At 39.2% G+C, this 14938-nt stretch overlaps 1 protein-coding gene across 1 annotated transcript in view; it reads left to right on the forward strand.

Moving 5' to 3' along the window:
* The window catches only part of ARFGEF3 (ARFGEF family member 3), a 190028-nt gene that overhangs the window by 31941 nt on the left and 143149 nt on the right, over positions 1–14938 (forward strand). Inside the window, exon 3 of the mRNA XM_003255785.4 lies at positions 13166–13247. Within this exon, the coding sequence (XP_003255833.2) occupies positions 13166–13247 (82 nt within the window). The remainder of the gene's footprint in view (positions 1–13165; positions 13248–14938) is intronic.

Genomic DNA, 14938 nt, shown 5'->3' on the forward strand with positions numbered 1-14938 from the left:
TGAGTCTCGAAGAGAATATGAAGTCAGTCTTTTTTTCTCAAAATTATTAGTTTTGTTTTGCTTTTAAGTTACCTGTCTTTTGTAGCATAGACGTTTCTGAAAGATATTTATGCCATAGAGTTGTCATTTTTTTAAGAGGTAGCTCTACAGTTGCATAAGGTTATTGGCATATAAAAAAGACGATGGGGCCGGACACGGTGGCTCACACCTGTAATCCCAGCATTTTGGGAAGTGGGTGCGTCACCTAAGGTCAGGAGTTCGAGACCAGCCTGAATAACATGATGAAACCCCGTCTCTGCTAAAAATACAGAAATTAGCCAGGCGTGGTGGTGGGCACCTGTAATCCCAGCTACTCAGGAGGCTGAGGCAGGAGAATCTCTTGAACCCAGGAGGCAGAGGTTGCAGTGAGCCAAGATCATGCCACTGCACTCCAGCCTGGGTGACAGAGCAAGACTCCGTCTCAAAAAAAAAAAAAAAGATGGTGATGGTATTTTCCCACTACTTTTCTCTTGTTCCATAAAATTCAAGTGTTTGTGTTAGGAACCTGCTGCTGCTGCTGTTTGCATTTGCCACTCCTTGGTGGAAGGGCGCTGCTCCTGCTGGAGATTCCGGGCAGGGTGCTAACTCCAGATTGCCAGCTGGAGCATTTTCATCATGAAAAAAATCATTAAGTAACAAAATGCATGTGTTCTGTGATCCAGGGCAGGGCAGAGCAATTTCCATAGGCATGTTTCATGCTGTCAGTATATCCACACTCTAAGGCTGAAAGCTTGATTGTAGGAAAACATGTCACAGAAAGGAAGAAGCAAGGTTAAGTAGACTGATTTTAAATGACATATTTGGCTAAGGTAACTGTATTTTAGGATCACAAGCCTCACTTCAGTCAAGAAGGCTTTAGGGAGAGGAAACAATTCAGGAAATGTTTGAAAGATGGTAAGGACATTTCTCTAGGGAGAAGAAAAAAGAGAAGCTATTCGAGGAATATGGCTCAGTTATTGATAAATTGGAAAGGGTGGTGACTGGATAGAGGAGATGAAGTTAGCACGGAGGAATTCAGGAAGGATGATATTGAGGCCATTAAGGGAAACAGGCATTCAGTGTTCAGGCCATAAAGCTTTGAAGGAAAGGGAGAGCATGTGTATGTACTTGTAGGCTCAGGCTAACTTCACCTTTTCCCTAATTTTTTTTTTTTTTTTTTTTTTTTTGAGATGGAGTCTCACTCTTGTCTCCCAGGCTAGAGTGCAGTGGTGTGATCTCGGCTCACTGCAACCTCTGCCTCCCAGGTTCAAGCGATGCTCCTGCCTCAGCCTCCCAAGTAGCTGGTACTACAGGTGCGCACCACCACACCCAGCTAATTTTTGTATTTTTTAGTAGAGATAGGGGGGTCTCACCATGTTGACCAGGCTGGTCTTGAACTCCTGACCTCAGATGATCTGCCCTCCTCGGCCTCCCGAAGTGCCGGGATTACAGGTGTGAGCCACCGCACCTGGCAACCTTCTTCCTAATTCTAAAGGTAACATGTTTTACTTTTGAAGATATTTAAAATGTAGAAACATGTAAATAATAAAACCAAAATCATCCACATTCCCAAAAGGCAAAGTGTTGGGGGAAAGTTCTTTCCAATCTCTCCCCCTCTCCTCTGCCTATGCTGTATGTGTGTGCAAGTTTTTATTCAAGAGGACAATCATTTGTGGTATATAATCTGCATGATAGTCTCATATTTTTGTATAATATTTTCAAAGTATTTTCCTGTGTCAAAAAAACTTTAGAATACTTTTAGTGATTATATATTATTATCTATTCCATTCTATAGATGTACCGTGATTTCTTTAACCTCAGTTACATTATACATAAAGATATAGTAAACATCTTTACATAGAAAACTTTGCTGTATCTATGATTATTTTCTTAGAAAAGGCTCCTGGAAAAGGAAACCCTAGTTCAAGGCATACCGATATTTAATTTCTTTATATATATTGACAAAGAGCTTCTTATGAAAACCTTAAAGAGCAGACGCTTTCCACGGTGCCATGAGAAGTGCCTGTGTGAGGAATTAAGTGTGTCTATGGGGATGAGCGGCAGCTTACAGCATTTCATGGTGGGAAGTTGTAAAATTGACATGTGGGAGATAATGTGAGGAAATGTTAAAATGGATTGACAATGGACAGAAAGAAAGGAGTGTCTTAGTACAAAAAAAAAATCTTCACTGGCTTGCTGTGTGTAAAATGTTAAACCTCATTCTTGGAATGTAGTTTGAGATTGACAAATGGTAACCAATAAGGTCTCATGTGCCAAGGCATGAGCTCAGGGGTCCGGTGCCTGCCCTACCTCTTGTCCAGGAGTGATTTTTTTCTGTTTCCCTCCATCCCTCATCAGTAAATGCCAATAATACAGTCATGCATGGCTTAATGACGGGGATAGGTCCCAAGAAATGTGTCATTAGGCAAGTTCATTATTATGCAAACACCATAGAGTGTGCTTACACAAACCTAGATGATACAGTCTACTATACACCTAGGCTGTAGGCCTATTGCTCCCAGGCAACCTGTACAGCATGTTACTGCATGAATACTGTAGGCAGTTGTAACACAATGGAAAGTGTTTGTGTAACTAAACATAGAAAAGGTACAGTAAAAATGAAATACGGAAGATAAAAAATGGTGCACCTGTATAGAGCACTTATAAACGGAGTTTGCAGGACTGGATGTTGCTCTGGTGAGTCTGTGAGAGAGCAGTGAGTGAATGAGAATGCCGAGGACATTATTGTACACTGCTCTAGCCTTTATAAACACTATACACTTAGGCTACGCTAAATTTATTTTTTAAATGTTCTTTTTCCAATAATAAGTTGACTTTGGCTTACTGTGACTTTTTTAATCTTATAAACTTTTTAATTTTTTAATTTTTTGATTCTTTGAAGTAACACTTTGCTTAAGACACAGATTGTCAGTTGTATAAAAATACTTTATATCCTTATTCTATAAGCTTTATTTTATTTTTATTTATTTGTTTTTTTTGAGACGGAGTTTTGCTCTTGTTGCTCAGGCTGGAGGGCAGTGGTGTGATCTCGGCTCACCGCAACCTCCGCTTCCCGGGTTCAAATGATTCTCTTGCCTCAGCCTCCCAAGTAGCTGGGATTACTGGCATGCACCACCATGCCCGGCTGATTTTGTATTTCTAGTAGAGATGGGGTTTCTCCATGTTGGTCAGGCTGGTCTCAAACTCCTGACCTCAGGTGATCCACCTGCCTCAGCCTCCCAAAGTGCTGGGATTACAGGCATGAGCCACCATGCCTGGCCTTTAAGCTTTCATTTATTTTTTAATTTTTAAACTTTTTGTTAAGAACTGAGACACAAACACACATTAGCCTAGACCTACACAGGGTCAGGATCGTCAATGTCACTGTCTTCCACCTCCACATCTTGTCCCGCTGGAAGGTCAGTAAAATGCATGGAGCTGTCATCTCCTATGATACCAATGCCTTCTTCTGGAATGCCTCCTGAAGGACCTGCCTGAGGCCATTTTACAGTTAACTTTTTTCTTTATAAGTAGAAGGAGTATACTCTAAATGATAAGAATATAGAAAATACATAAATGAGTAACATGGTTGTTTATTATTATCAAGTGTGAATGTACTGTACCTAATTGTATATGCTATGCTTTTATACAACTGGCGGCACAGTTGATTTGTTTACACTGGCATCACCACAAACATGTGAGTATAGTGTTGCATGATGTTAGGACTGCTATGATAGGAAATTTCCCAGGTTATAGGAAATCTTCAACTCTATGATCATTTTATGGGGCCACCGTGGTCCGTCACTGACGGAAACACCATCGTGCGGCACGTGACTGTATTTGTCCGTCCTTATTGAGTGGTTGTGAGAGTTATTGGGATCAAGTGCCTGAGCTCTTAGCACGGTGACTGGCATGCTGGAGGTTTTAATAATGGCACTTCCGTGACTCAGCTGCCACTCTCCTTACATCAGTCAAGCTTAAAAAGTATTTTCTTCAGATTATGCAAGTATACTCTAGAGTTATTGTATTAAAATCGGTACAAATGGAAAGTATAAAAAAAGAAAAAATTCTCCCATGTCACTACCTGGAAATACCCACTGCCAACATTCAGCTGAGCTCTTCTTAAATAATGCCCTAATTGATTTGCATTGGTATATATTTATGTTTGTTTTTCTGCTCATTCGGATTTTCCTTATATACATGTGTGCTTTTTATAAGAAAATCATGGACAATAAAAGTTGATATCTTGAGGTAAAGTATAGGCATAACCATTTTATATTATTTAGAATTATTTCTACTAGATTGAATCATGACATTGCCAATATTCAACCTCTTCTGACCTACACAAATGCCAATTTCATATGCTCAACTTAATAATTGCAATAGGTTTGCTAAAAAATCTTGAAAGCCTGCAGGAGAAAAGGGATTTTATGTTCACAGCTATATCCCTAGGGCCTGAAACAGTGCCTGATGGGTGAATCCAATCTTTGTTTTGAAATAGAAAAGTCTTGATACTGATAAAAATAATTTCATTAAAATAGAAATGAAATGGAAACATTTTAACTGCACTGTGGAGAAAATCAATTAAGGAACCAATTTAGTTCCAGTTGGCTCAATGGAATTGGCCCTGGCAAAAGCTTAATCAATGAAAATTCATCAATGTTGGTGTAAACTGTTTAAATGTAAAGGACCCATATTCATTAACATGAATAATAACAACCTGAGTGTCACCACAGTGAGGGCAGAAACCTTTCATATGCAAATTAGGAAACAGCATGACTACCAGGAAAGGTGCTGGCTGTGGCTTGAACTCAGCAGCTAGTTCCAAAGCCAAATTTTTTCCACATATCCAAACTGCCTACACCTTCTCATAACTACACACCAACTGTCAACATAATGCATTGCTTCATGAATTATCACTCCAAATAAGAGAGTTCACATTATTTGTTTGATGCCTGTCCCCATTTTTAACATAGTGGACCTTTGAATTACCACTTTAAAGCAGTGTGCCCTACGCATAGTTGGTGGGAGCTGGCTCTCCTCGTAGACGTTATGGCATAGGCTTGAGGACATAGATTTTCAAAACAAATGGCCTAGCCTAGGCATGGCAACACATGCCTGTAATCCCAGCACTTTGGAAGGCTGAGGTGGGAGGATCATTTGAGGCCAGGAGTTTGAGACCAGCCCAGGCAACATAGCGAATCCCTGTGTCTATTTAATATTTTTTTAAAAGAAAAGAGATGGTCTAAGTCTGAATCACGCTCTGTCATTTGCAAACATATGACCTTGGACAAGTAACCTAATCTCTCTTAGTTTCAGTTTGGTTGAAAATTAAATGTCTACCTTCAAAAGTTATAATTAAATAGTAAATAGGAACATGTGTAGCATGTTACTTTGTAAGCCACATCTAAGCCATTTCAACCAGAGCTATGATTATGATGTGAAGAAATTCAGTTATTTGATAAATAGCTTAGATCACAGAATCCTAGAATTTTAGAGTATAAGCAGACCTCAGAAATGTAAGATATCTTCGTGTCTCTTCTCACCCAGAGCATCAAAATGGAATCAGCCTAACATTCAGGAATGTATTTGGGGTTACTTAAAGTTTACATTTTCGCAATATTGATTCTACCTATCCATGAGCATGGGATGTGTTTCCATTCGTTTGTGTCATCTATGATTTCTTTCAGCAGTGTTTTGTAGTTTTCCTTGTAGAGGTCTTTCAACTCCTTTGTTAGGTATATTCCTAAGTATTTTATTTTTTGCAGCTATTTTAAAAAGGACTGAGTTCTTGATTTGATTCTCCACTTGGTCGCTGTTGGTGTATAGAAGAGCTACTGATTTGTGTACATTAATCTTGTATCCAGAAACTTTGCTGAATTCTTTTTTATCAGTTCTAGGAGCTTTCTGGAGGAGTCCTTAGGGTTTTCAAGGTAAACAATCATACCATCAGCAAACAGGGACAGTTTGACTTCCTCTTTACTGATTTGGATGCCCTTTATTTCTTCCTCTTGTCTGATAGCTCTGGCTAGGATTTCCAGTACTATGTTGAAGAGGAGTGGTGAGAGTGGGCATCCTTATCTTGTTCCAGCTCTCAGAGGGAATGCTTTCAACTTTTAGCCATTCAGCATTATGTTGGCTGTGAGTTTGTCATAGATGGCTTTTATTACATTAAGGTATGTCACCTGTATGCCAGTTTTGCTGAGGGTTTTAATCATAAAGCGATGCTGGATTTTGTCAAATGCTTTTTCTGCATCTATTAAGATGATCATGTGATTTTTGTTTTTAATTCTGTTTATATGGTATATCACGTTTATTGATTTGCATGTGTTAAACCATCCCTACATCCCTGGTATGAAACCCACTTAATCGTGACCATACTGCCAAAAACAATCTATAAATTCAACACAATCCCCATAAAAACACCACCATCATTCTTCACAGAGTTACAAGAAACAATTCTAAAATTCATATGGAACCAAAAAAGAGCCTGCATAGCCAAAACAACACTAAGCAGAAAGAACAAATCTGGAGGCATCACACTACCTGATTTCAAACTATACTATAAGGCCATAGTCACCAAAACAGTGTGGTACTGGTATAAAAATAGGCACATAGACCAGTGGAACAGAATAGAGAACCCAGTTATAAACCCAAGTACTTACAGCCCACTGATCTTCAACAAAGCAAACAAAAACATAAAGTGGGGAAAGGACACCCTTTTCAACAAATGGTGCTGGGATAATTGGCTAGCCACATATAGGAGAATGGAACTGGATCCTCATCTCTCACCTTATACAAAAATCAACTCAAGATGGATGAAGGACTTAAACGTGAGACCTGAAACTATAAAAATTCTAGAAGATAACGTTGGAAAAGCCCTTCTAGACATTGGCTTAGGCAAGGATTTCATGACCAAAAACCCAAAAACAAATGCAATAAAAACAAAGAAAAAAAGCTGGGACCTAATTAAACTAAAGAGCTTTTGCATGGCAAAAGGAATAGTCAGCAGAGTAAACAGACAACCCACAGAGTGGGAGAAAATCTTCACAATCTATACATCTGACAAAGGACTAATATCCAGAATCTGCAATGAACTCAAACAAATCAGTAAGAAAAAAAAATCCCATGAAAAAGTGGGATAGACACTTCTCAAAAGAAGACATACAAATGGCTGACAAACGTACGAAAAAATGCTCACCATCACTAATCAAGGAAATGCAAATCAAAACCACATTGCAATACCACCTTACTCCTGCAAAAATGGCCATAATCAAAAAATAAAAAAAACAGTAGATGTTTCTTGTGGATGTAGTGATCAGGGAACACTTCTACACTGCTGGTGGGAATGTAAACTCGTACAGCCACTATGGAAAACAGTGTGGAGATACCTTGAGGAACTAAAAGTAGAACTATCATTTGATCCCACAATCCCACTACTGGGTATCTACTCAGAGGAAAAGAAGTCATTATTCGAATAAGATACTTGCACACACGTTTATAGCAGCACAATTCACAATTGCAAAATCATGGAACCAACTCAAATGCCCATCAGTCAATGAGTGGATAAAGAAACTGTGGTATATACATACAATGGAATACTACTCAGCCATAAAAAGGAATGAATTAACAGCCTTTGCAATGACTTGGATGAGATTGGAGACTATTATTCTAAGTGAAGTAACTCAGGAATGGAAAACCAAACATCGTATGTTCCCACTGATATGTGGGAGCTAAGCTATGAGGACGCAAAGGCATAAGAATGATACAATGGGCTTTGGGGACTTGAGGGGAAGAGTGGAAGGGGGTCGAGGGATAAAAGACAACAAATATGGTGCAGTGTATACTGCTGGGGTGATGGGTGCACCAGGATCTCACAAATCACCGCTAAAGAACTTGCTCTTGTAATCCAATACCACCTGTACCACCTGTACCCCAATAACTTACAAATTTTTTTTAAAAAAGTTCACGTTGGTGCTTGTATTGAAACATAATTATTGGTAAATCCTAACTCTTCTTTTGTTTGCCTATTTTAATTTCCCTTTGTCCATTGTTACCTGTCAGCCTAAAAAAGCTGGTCTGTTAACCATGACAATGCAGTTAAGGAAATAGGTTCAGTCTCCTCGACATGACCAGATGCAGCATCACAGTGCGGATGATGCCTTCCTCATGCATATGCAGCACTGCTAATTATTCTTCTTTAAGAAAAATGGCATGTCAGGACATGAAACCTGGGGCCACTGCCTTTATTTAGTTAGGCAAGAATAAATTTGCACGTGCCTATGCATAAAAAATAATCGCTTAATGTAATCGAATGTTGGTTTTTGCTATGCCCTTTTCCCAATGAGGCAGCATCTAGAAAGATCAAAAGATGATTTATTCCAGTACAGTGTGTGCAAAGGGGATTTAGTGTGTGCCATGTTGCATTTTCATTATAAATTTCATCCTGAGACCCAATTAACAGGCCTGTTTTCTCTTTCATTAAAATCACTTTTAGAAAAAATGAAGGTAGGAGGGTTTTTATGATATCACAGAGCAAGCAGCAAAATTAGTTATGCCCCATGAATTTTCTTCTTTTACATATGGGTTCATTTCCAATTGAAGTCAGGATCTGAGGCTTGTGATACTACTCTAGGGGCTGCTGGGTCTGAGGGGATGAGAGGCCTTGGATACAGATTATTATGGCCCTGCTACCAACTGTGTTACTACTACAGTAAACTGTTCTCATTCGCGTTGATTTTTATTAGCTGTTTAAGAGCATTAGACTGGTGGGTACACTTTTGTTCTTACTAGTATTTACTAGCAAAAAAAAACCCTGTTTTTAAGCATTTCATTTTAAGTAAATATCTATTTTGTTGTTGAAGATATGGTCAGAAGCAACTACTTTGCAATAAATAGCACTATTGACGTAGACATTTCCTTAAAATATTGGTCCTCAATTTCAACAATAGAATTTTATTTACTATAAAATGCTTATAGTAACCTACACATACACCTACACACACACACACACACACACACACACACACACACACACACAGCTACCCAGGGGTCAGTGTAGCATCTCTTCAAAGGCAGTCCTAGCAGAACCCCAGCCAGGTTACACTGCCCTCTTCTCTCATACAGACCTTGAATGTTGAGCAGAGTTCTTTACCCTAAGGACAGGGACTCCTAACTTGGGATCCATGTAGAGTTGAGGTTTGGGGACTTGTGGATTCCCTCAGATGATAGGCACCCTCCTCTAGGAAGACGGTCGTTTGCCAGATTGTGTGTGTGTGTGTCTGTGTGTGTGTGTGTGTGTAAGAACTAAAATGGTTTAAGAAGCACATCTATTCTAGTTTTGCTCTGATCTTATGAGACCAAAGGAGGTTGGAAGGAACTTGGTCTTGGGAGTCAGATGAATTCGGGTTTGAGTTGTCTCCAACACATTTTAACTGTGTGGCCTTGGGCAGGCTACAAAACCTTTCTGAACCTCAATTTTCTCAAATTTAGAATAAGGGCAAGAAGGTTGTAGTGAAAGTTAAGATGAGATAAATAATAAGTGCTAATTTTCTTTTTTCTTTCTTTGTCCCATGAATACTGATACATAATGAAAGCAGGTACCTGTTGTGACCTGTTCTTGCTGGCCCTTCCCTAGCTCTCAGCATGCTGCCTGGCACACAGGAGGCACTCAAATATTGAATGGATGATCAGATGGATGGTTGAATGATGGAGTGCCTTGGTTTAATATCCAGATGAAATCTTTGTCTATAGTGATACTTCCCCAATGCATTTATCTTCATTTTTTTTTTTTTAGACCAAGTCTCACTCTGTTGCCAGGCTGGAGTGCAGTGGCACGATCTTGGCTCACTGCAACCCCTGCCTCCCACGTTCAATGATTCTCCTGCCTCAGCCTCCTGAGTAGCTGGGACTACAGGCCCACGCCACCATGCCCAGCTGATTTTTTTGCATTTTTAGTAGAGACGGGGTTTCACCATGTTGGCTAGGATGGTCTCTATTGCTTGACTTCGTGATCCGCCCACCTTGGACTCCCAACATGCTGGGATTACAGGTGTGAGCCACCATACCCGGCCAATGCATTTATTTTCTAAGGGAGATCTTGATGCCATGCTTGCCACTGCTATGACCTTCCCAGGACAGTTAGCCCCTGTTCTGTGCAAAATCTTTCTGGGTACATAAAAAGATTCGAGGCCAGGCGCGGTGGCTCATGCCTATAATCCCGGCACTTTGGGAGGCCCAGGTGGGCGGATCACCTGAGGTCAGGAGTTCAAGACCAGCCTGGCCAACATGGTGAAACCCTGTCTCTACTAAAAATACAAAAAATTAGTTGGGCATGGTGGTGGGCACCTGTAACCCAGCTACTTGGGAGGCTGAGGCAGGAGAACGCTTGAACCTGGGAGGCAAAGATTGCAGTGAGCCGAGATCGCGCCATTGCATTCCAGCCTGGGCAACAGGAATGAAACTCCATCTCAAAAAAAAAAAAAAAAAGTTTCGATTTGCCTATCCCATGCTGAAGATCATGATCTGTGTTGAACACTTTGTTTATATCAATGCTGGACAAACTACAGCCTGTAGGCCAAATTTGGCTTTTTGCCTGTTTTTGTAAATAAAGTTTTATTAGAACATAGTCATATTCATTGATTTACTAATTGTCTGTGATTGCTTTTGTGCTTTAGCAGAGTTGAATAGTTAGAACAGAGACCATTTGGAATGCATGGTCTAAAATATTTATTATGGGGCTCTTTACCAAAAAAGTTTGACAACCTCTGATACATATATTATCTATATATTATACTCCAACTCTGCAGGATTGGTCTTCAAATGTCCTTTTTATGGATAAGGGAGCTAAGACCCACAGAGTTTAGTATTTCAATTGAGACTGCAAAACTTATCAATGCCTAGCATTTGAATTCATGTCTGTGTGATTCCACAGCCCATGTTCTTTCTACTAAACGCTCATATCTTTCAACTCAGCCAAAACCTAGTTGAACCACCTTCGTCTACCAGTCCTGCCTAGTGACCATGGCTTGCATGGGGAACAGGTCAGTGATGTCTCCTGGTGGTGGTGCAACCTGGAGATCCTAGCATTTGTCAACAACCTGGCTCAGGTCAACAGTATCAGTCGTGTGAATGTATAAGCAGGTGAGAGAGTGGAATAAGGATTTCAAGGGCTAATACTGCAGATGGCAGTAATCCGCAGATGGCAGAGTAATATAGATAGGCGAACATATTGCTGCTTTCCAAGGGTCAACACGTTGAAGATTTCCAAAAGGGTCTTTGTTGCTGCTGGACATGGCATCCAATCTTGTTGGGTGCCCTTGGTGAGTAATGTGTAAATATTTGTACATTTTTAGCCCATAGCTACGGGATATATTTCCTCTTCCCTGGGCTATTAGGCTGTAAGACTTTTGGACCCCCAGGCTTGTTCCCTGCTACTATGCCCTTTCATTGGCCAATCTGACTCCAAATTCAAGTGGAAAGTTCTTTAACAGTGGATTAATCCTGGTGGAAATTTGATTGTTTCAGGGGTTTACAGATGAAGTTCTGTGCTGCTTCTGTTAGCATACCATCTGCCCTTGGTTCCTACTTCTCACTGTATCTTCATGCCTCCATTTAATTTTTCGAAGCTATTAAACTGGTTATCATTGCCTAAAAGAAACAAAATTGGAAAAAAAAAATCAGCTATTCCTGCACTGAGTGCACCACAGTGTTTGCCTTGTAATTGTGACAAGCTGACAATAAGATAACAGTGACAAAGTTACAGCCACCCAACTGGATGTAACACAGTTGGGTAATTTATCCATTTGTCAAAGGATGCATCTAATGAAAAATGGCTGTAGTGTTAATTGTCATATAAAAATGGATATTGTAACATTGGGTTGTTGAGGGGCAAGGTGAGGATTAGGAAGGCAAACATTTTTCCTGATGGTCTGTTTTTATAGTCTGTGTGGCTGGCATTATATTAAGGAGTGTGTGACTCTCGCTTCATCGGTTATGAAGCTGCTGATGGAAGGATTCCATGGAAAAGCAGCAGAGCTGCAGAGTGGACAGGGAGAAATCAGAGCTATAATTAACTTTGTATTTCATTGTGTTCTACAACAGTAACCCTTATTTCTCCAACAATGAAATCCTATAGTCTAATGTGGTAGCTTTCACACTCTAAAAATCAATGTATCTTTCAGTTTATGCTGAAAATATAAAATAGATAAGAGTGGGCCTACTCTGGTTTAAGTGGGGGTGGAGAAACCTGGTAAAATGAAGTCACATTTTATTTTTGTGCCAGTGTAACTCCATAGGGAAATAATGGGTTGATTAAAATTCTTGGTCTGTTGTTTAATTATTTAGAGTAGATGCTTCTAACAGATATTTTTGTCTTTGTAGCTCTTTGGTTTATTCCTAAAATATTTTAATGCCCTTTTGTTTTCTAAGCTTTAAAATATCCAAATAGCTCTTCTTTTTTTTTTTTTTTTTTGTCTCTGCCCTAACACTAGATAACGTTGCATCTAGGCACCTCTTATCGGCCAATGCTATTGATGCATTTGTATTTCTGTCTTGGAAACATGTTCATTAAGAACCTGTCACAAGACTCAGATCTATTTCTTGATGGAGACTATAAAGCATAAATTTAAAAACTGTTGAATTATTTGAGTTGGGGAGGAATTGACAAACTAATAGAATTTTGGTGTATATTGATGAGACAGAGTGCTGATGGTGATGCATATAATTTCCAGGTAAGGAAGAGGTAGAAGCAAGGCATAGAAATCTACTTAATGATGCTTTCTAGAGTTGTTCACCCCAAGGTGTGCTGGGTGTGAGCAGTGCTGTTAATTTGGGAAAGAACAAAGCATGTTCACAGACTGGTCAGGGTCCCAATGTGTACTAATGAGTGTACCAGGTAATAATTAGTGAAAGTCTTTGTGTTTGCTCTTCCTGTAGCCATACCAAGAAGGCAAGGGGTTGATGGGCTATCATTTCTGCACAGCTGCTTTGCTGTGTTTTCTCTTAAGCCCATGTGCATTTTTATTATTGGTTATAGTTTTTGTGTATGTGTGTAGTGGCATTTGGGGGTGGGTGTACATAAGGCTTACATCACTTGACTGCCAGCTTTACTGAGCTCACATGTTGTCCTTATTTTTATGTTTGCCAGGGAGAAATGCCTGCTGCCTCTCCAGTTGGCTTTGGAATCCAAGAATGTGAAGCTGGCCCAACATGCTTTGGCAGGGATGCAGGTATGGCTTTGACTGAATGCAATGAGATGATAGAAATTGACAGGCCACTTTGGCATTGAAAGGGCAAATAGTTAACATTTTAAATACTGGCTGTTTAAAGACTCAGGCAGAAATTTGATTGAACTAGGAAATAACCATAGAGAATAACAGGATTTTCTTATATTCACCAGAATTTCTCTGTGCACAGCATTATTTCATTGAACCTTTGTGATCAGACACTGATTCACGTGGACCTAGCTAAGCCCACACAGATAGGGATTTTTTGTGTGTGTGACATCTTTCAGGAGAGTAAGGGATCCCAAAAAAGAGACGACAAGTTCATATCAATATAAATCTTGTATACATTCAACATCTGTGGTTCTATATAATAAAAGTTGATGGTAAACTGGAAAGATTTTGTTTTGTTTTTTATTCCACAGTTAGATTGATGAATGGATTATTGTATTTTATGTTCAGAGCAAGACTAGGAAGAAAAAAGAAATTTGGTTTAACAAGAAAAGCCAGATTTGCTTGAATAGATTTTTTTGGTTTGTGTTTTACACCAAACATAATGGATGTAATTCTGATGGTAAAAAGGTGATGACTATGTAAACATACATACTTTTTAAAGTGGTTGGCCTCTAAGAGAAAAGCACTGTGAAGTTGAAGCCTGCAGGAGTTTGTTCAGTGTGGCTATGGATAAACCATGGTGGCATTTGTCAGATTTTTTTTATGTCAGTATGAACTGCTTCATAGTTAGCTTTTTGAGTTCAGAGAGGTTCCCAATAGCTTTTAAGAGATAAAACTTATGAAATAGTGAGAAAACAGCTCTTTTCCCCCCAGCAAATTGGAATTAGATAATGTATATTTTTATACACAGCAGCATTTGAATATTTTAAACATTATCAATAATGTTATTAAAAACCTTTTGCTTTTCTCCAAGGTAATTGGGCCAACCATAAAAATGGTTGAGAATTTGTTTTGATCTGTCACTTTTGTTCCTTTTTCTCTAATGTTGTGTAGATTTTGCATTTAGCTTCTCTCTCTTTTTTCTTTAACCCTGGAATATTCTAAATTGCAGTGCCATATTTTCAAGGGCTTACTGAATCGTGTTAACTGAAGCAACTTGGTAGGGCTGTGAGTTTTCTCTTTACCATCCCCTGCTACCTCCTCTTAACTTTAGGCATATTTTTAGAGTGTCTCAGTTTTTATCACTTTAAGTAAAAATAAATTGTATGTAAACTCTAATTCTGAACTTTTGTGAGTATACCACATGATTCTGAAAAAAAAAATCCTTTTGAAAGAATAGAGGCAATATTTCAGGGCGTCTTAAGTAAAAAGGTTTGAGATATTATTTTCAAGATCTTCAGTGGTGTGAAGGTAAAAGAGGGAGTTATTACACTGGATGGATCAGAATTCTTAAAGTTCTTCACAGGCTGCAACTCGAAGCCCCTTTGGAAAAGAACAAATTGAATAGGGATAAATATAAAGGTCTATAGTGGGGTCTCAAAAATCAATTGCACCAAGACAGCATGGAGGAAAATAGCTTAATTGCAGTCCTTGTAAATGAGAATTAGGGGTTTCAGGGTGAAATTCTATGCCTCATTCACAGGCATAGAACGTGCTGTGACAACCAGCTAAGCTCATTTAACAGAGAATGTGATCCAAATTATGTATCGCTAGTTAATATCAGACTACTCTTGAGGCCACAT

This window comes from Nomascus leucogenys, chromosome 3 (genome assembly GCF_006542625.1).
Source record: "Nomascus leucogenys isolate Asia chromosome 3, Asia_NLE_v1, whole genome shotgun sequence".
NCBI lineage: Eukaryota > Metazoa > Chordata > Mammalia > Primates > Hylobatidae > Nomascus > Nomascus leucogenys.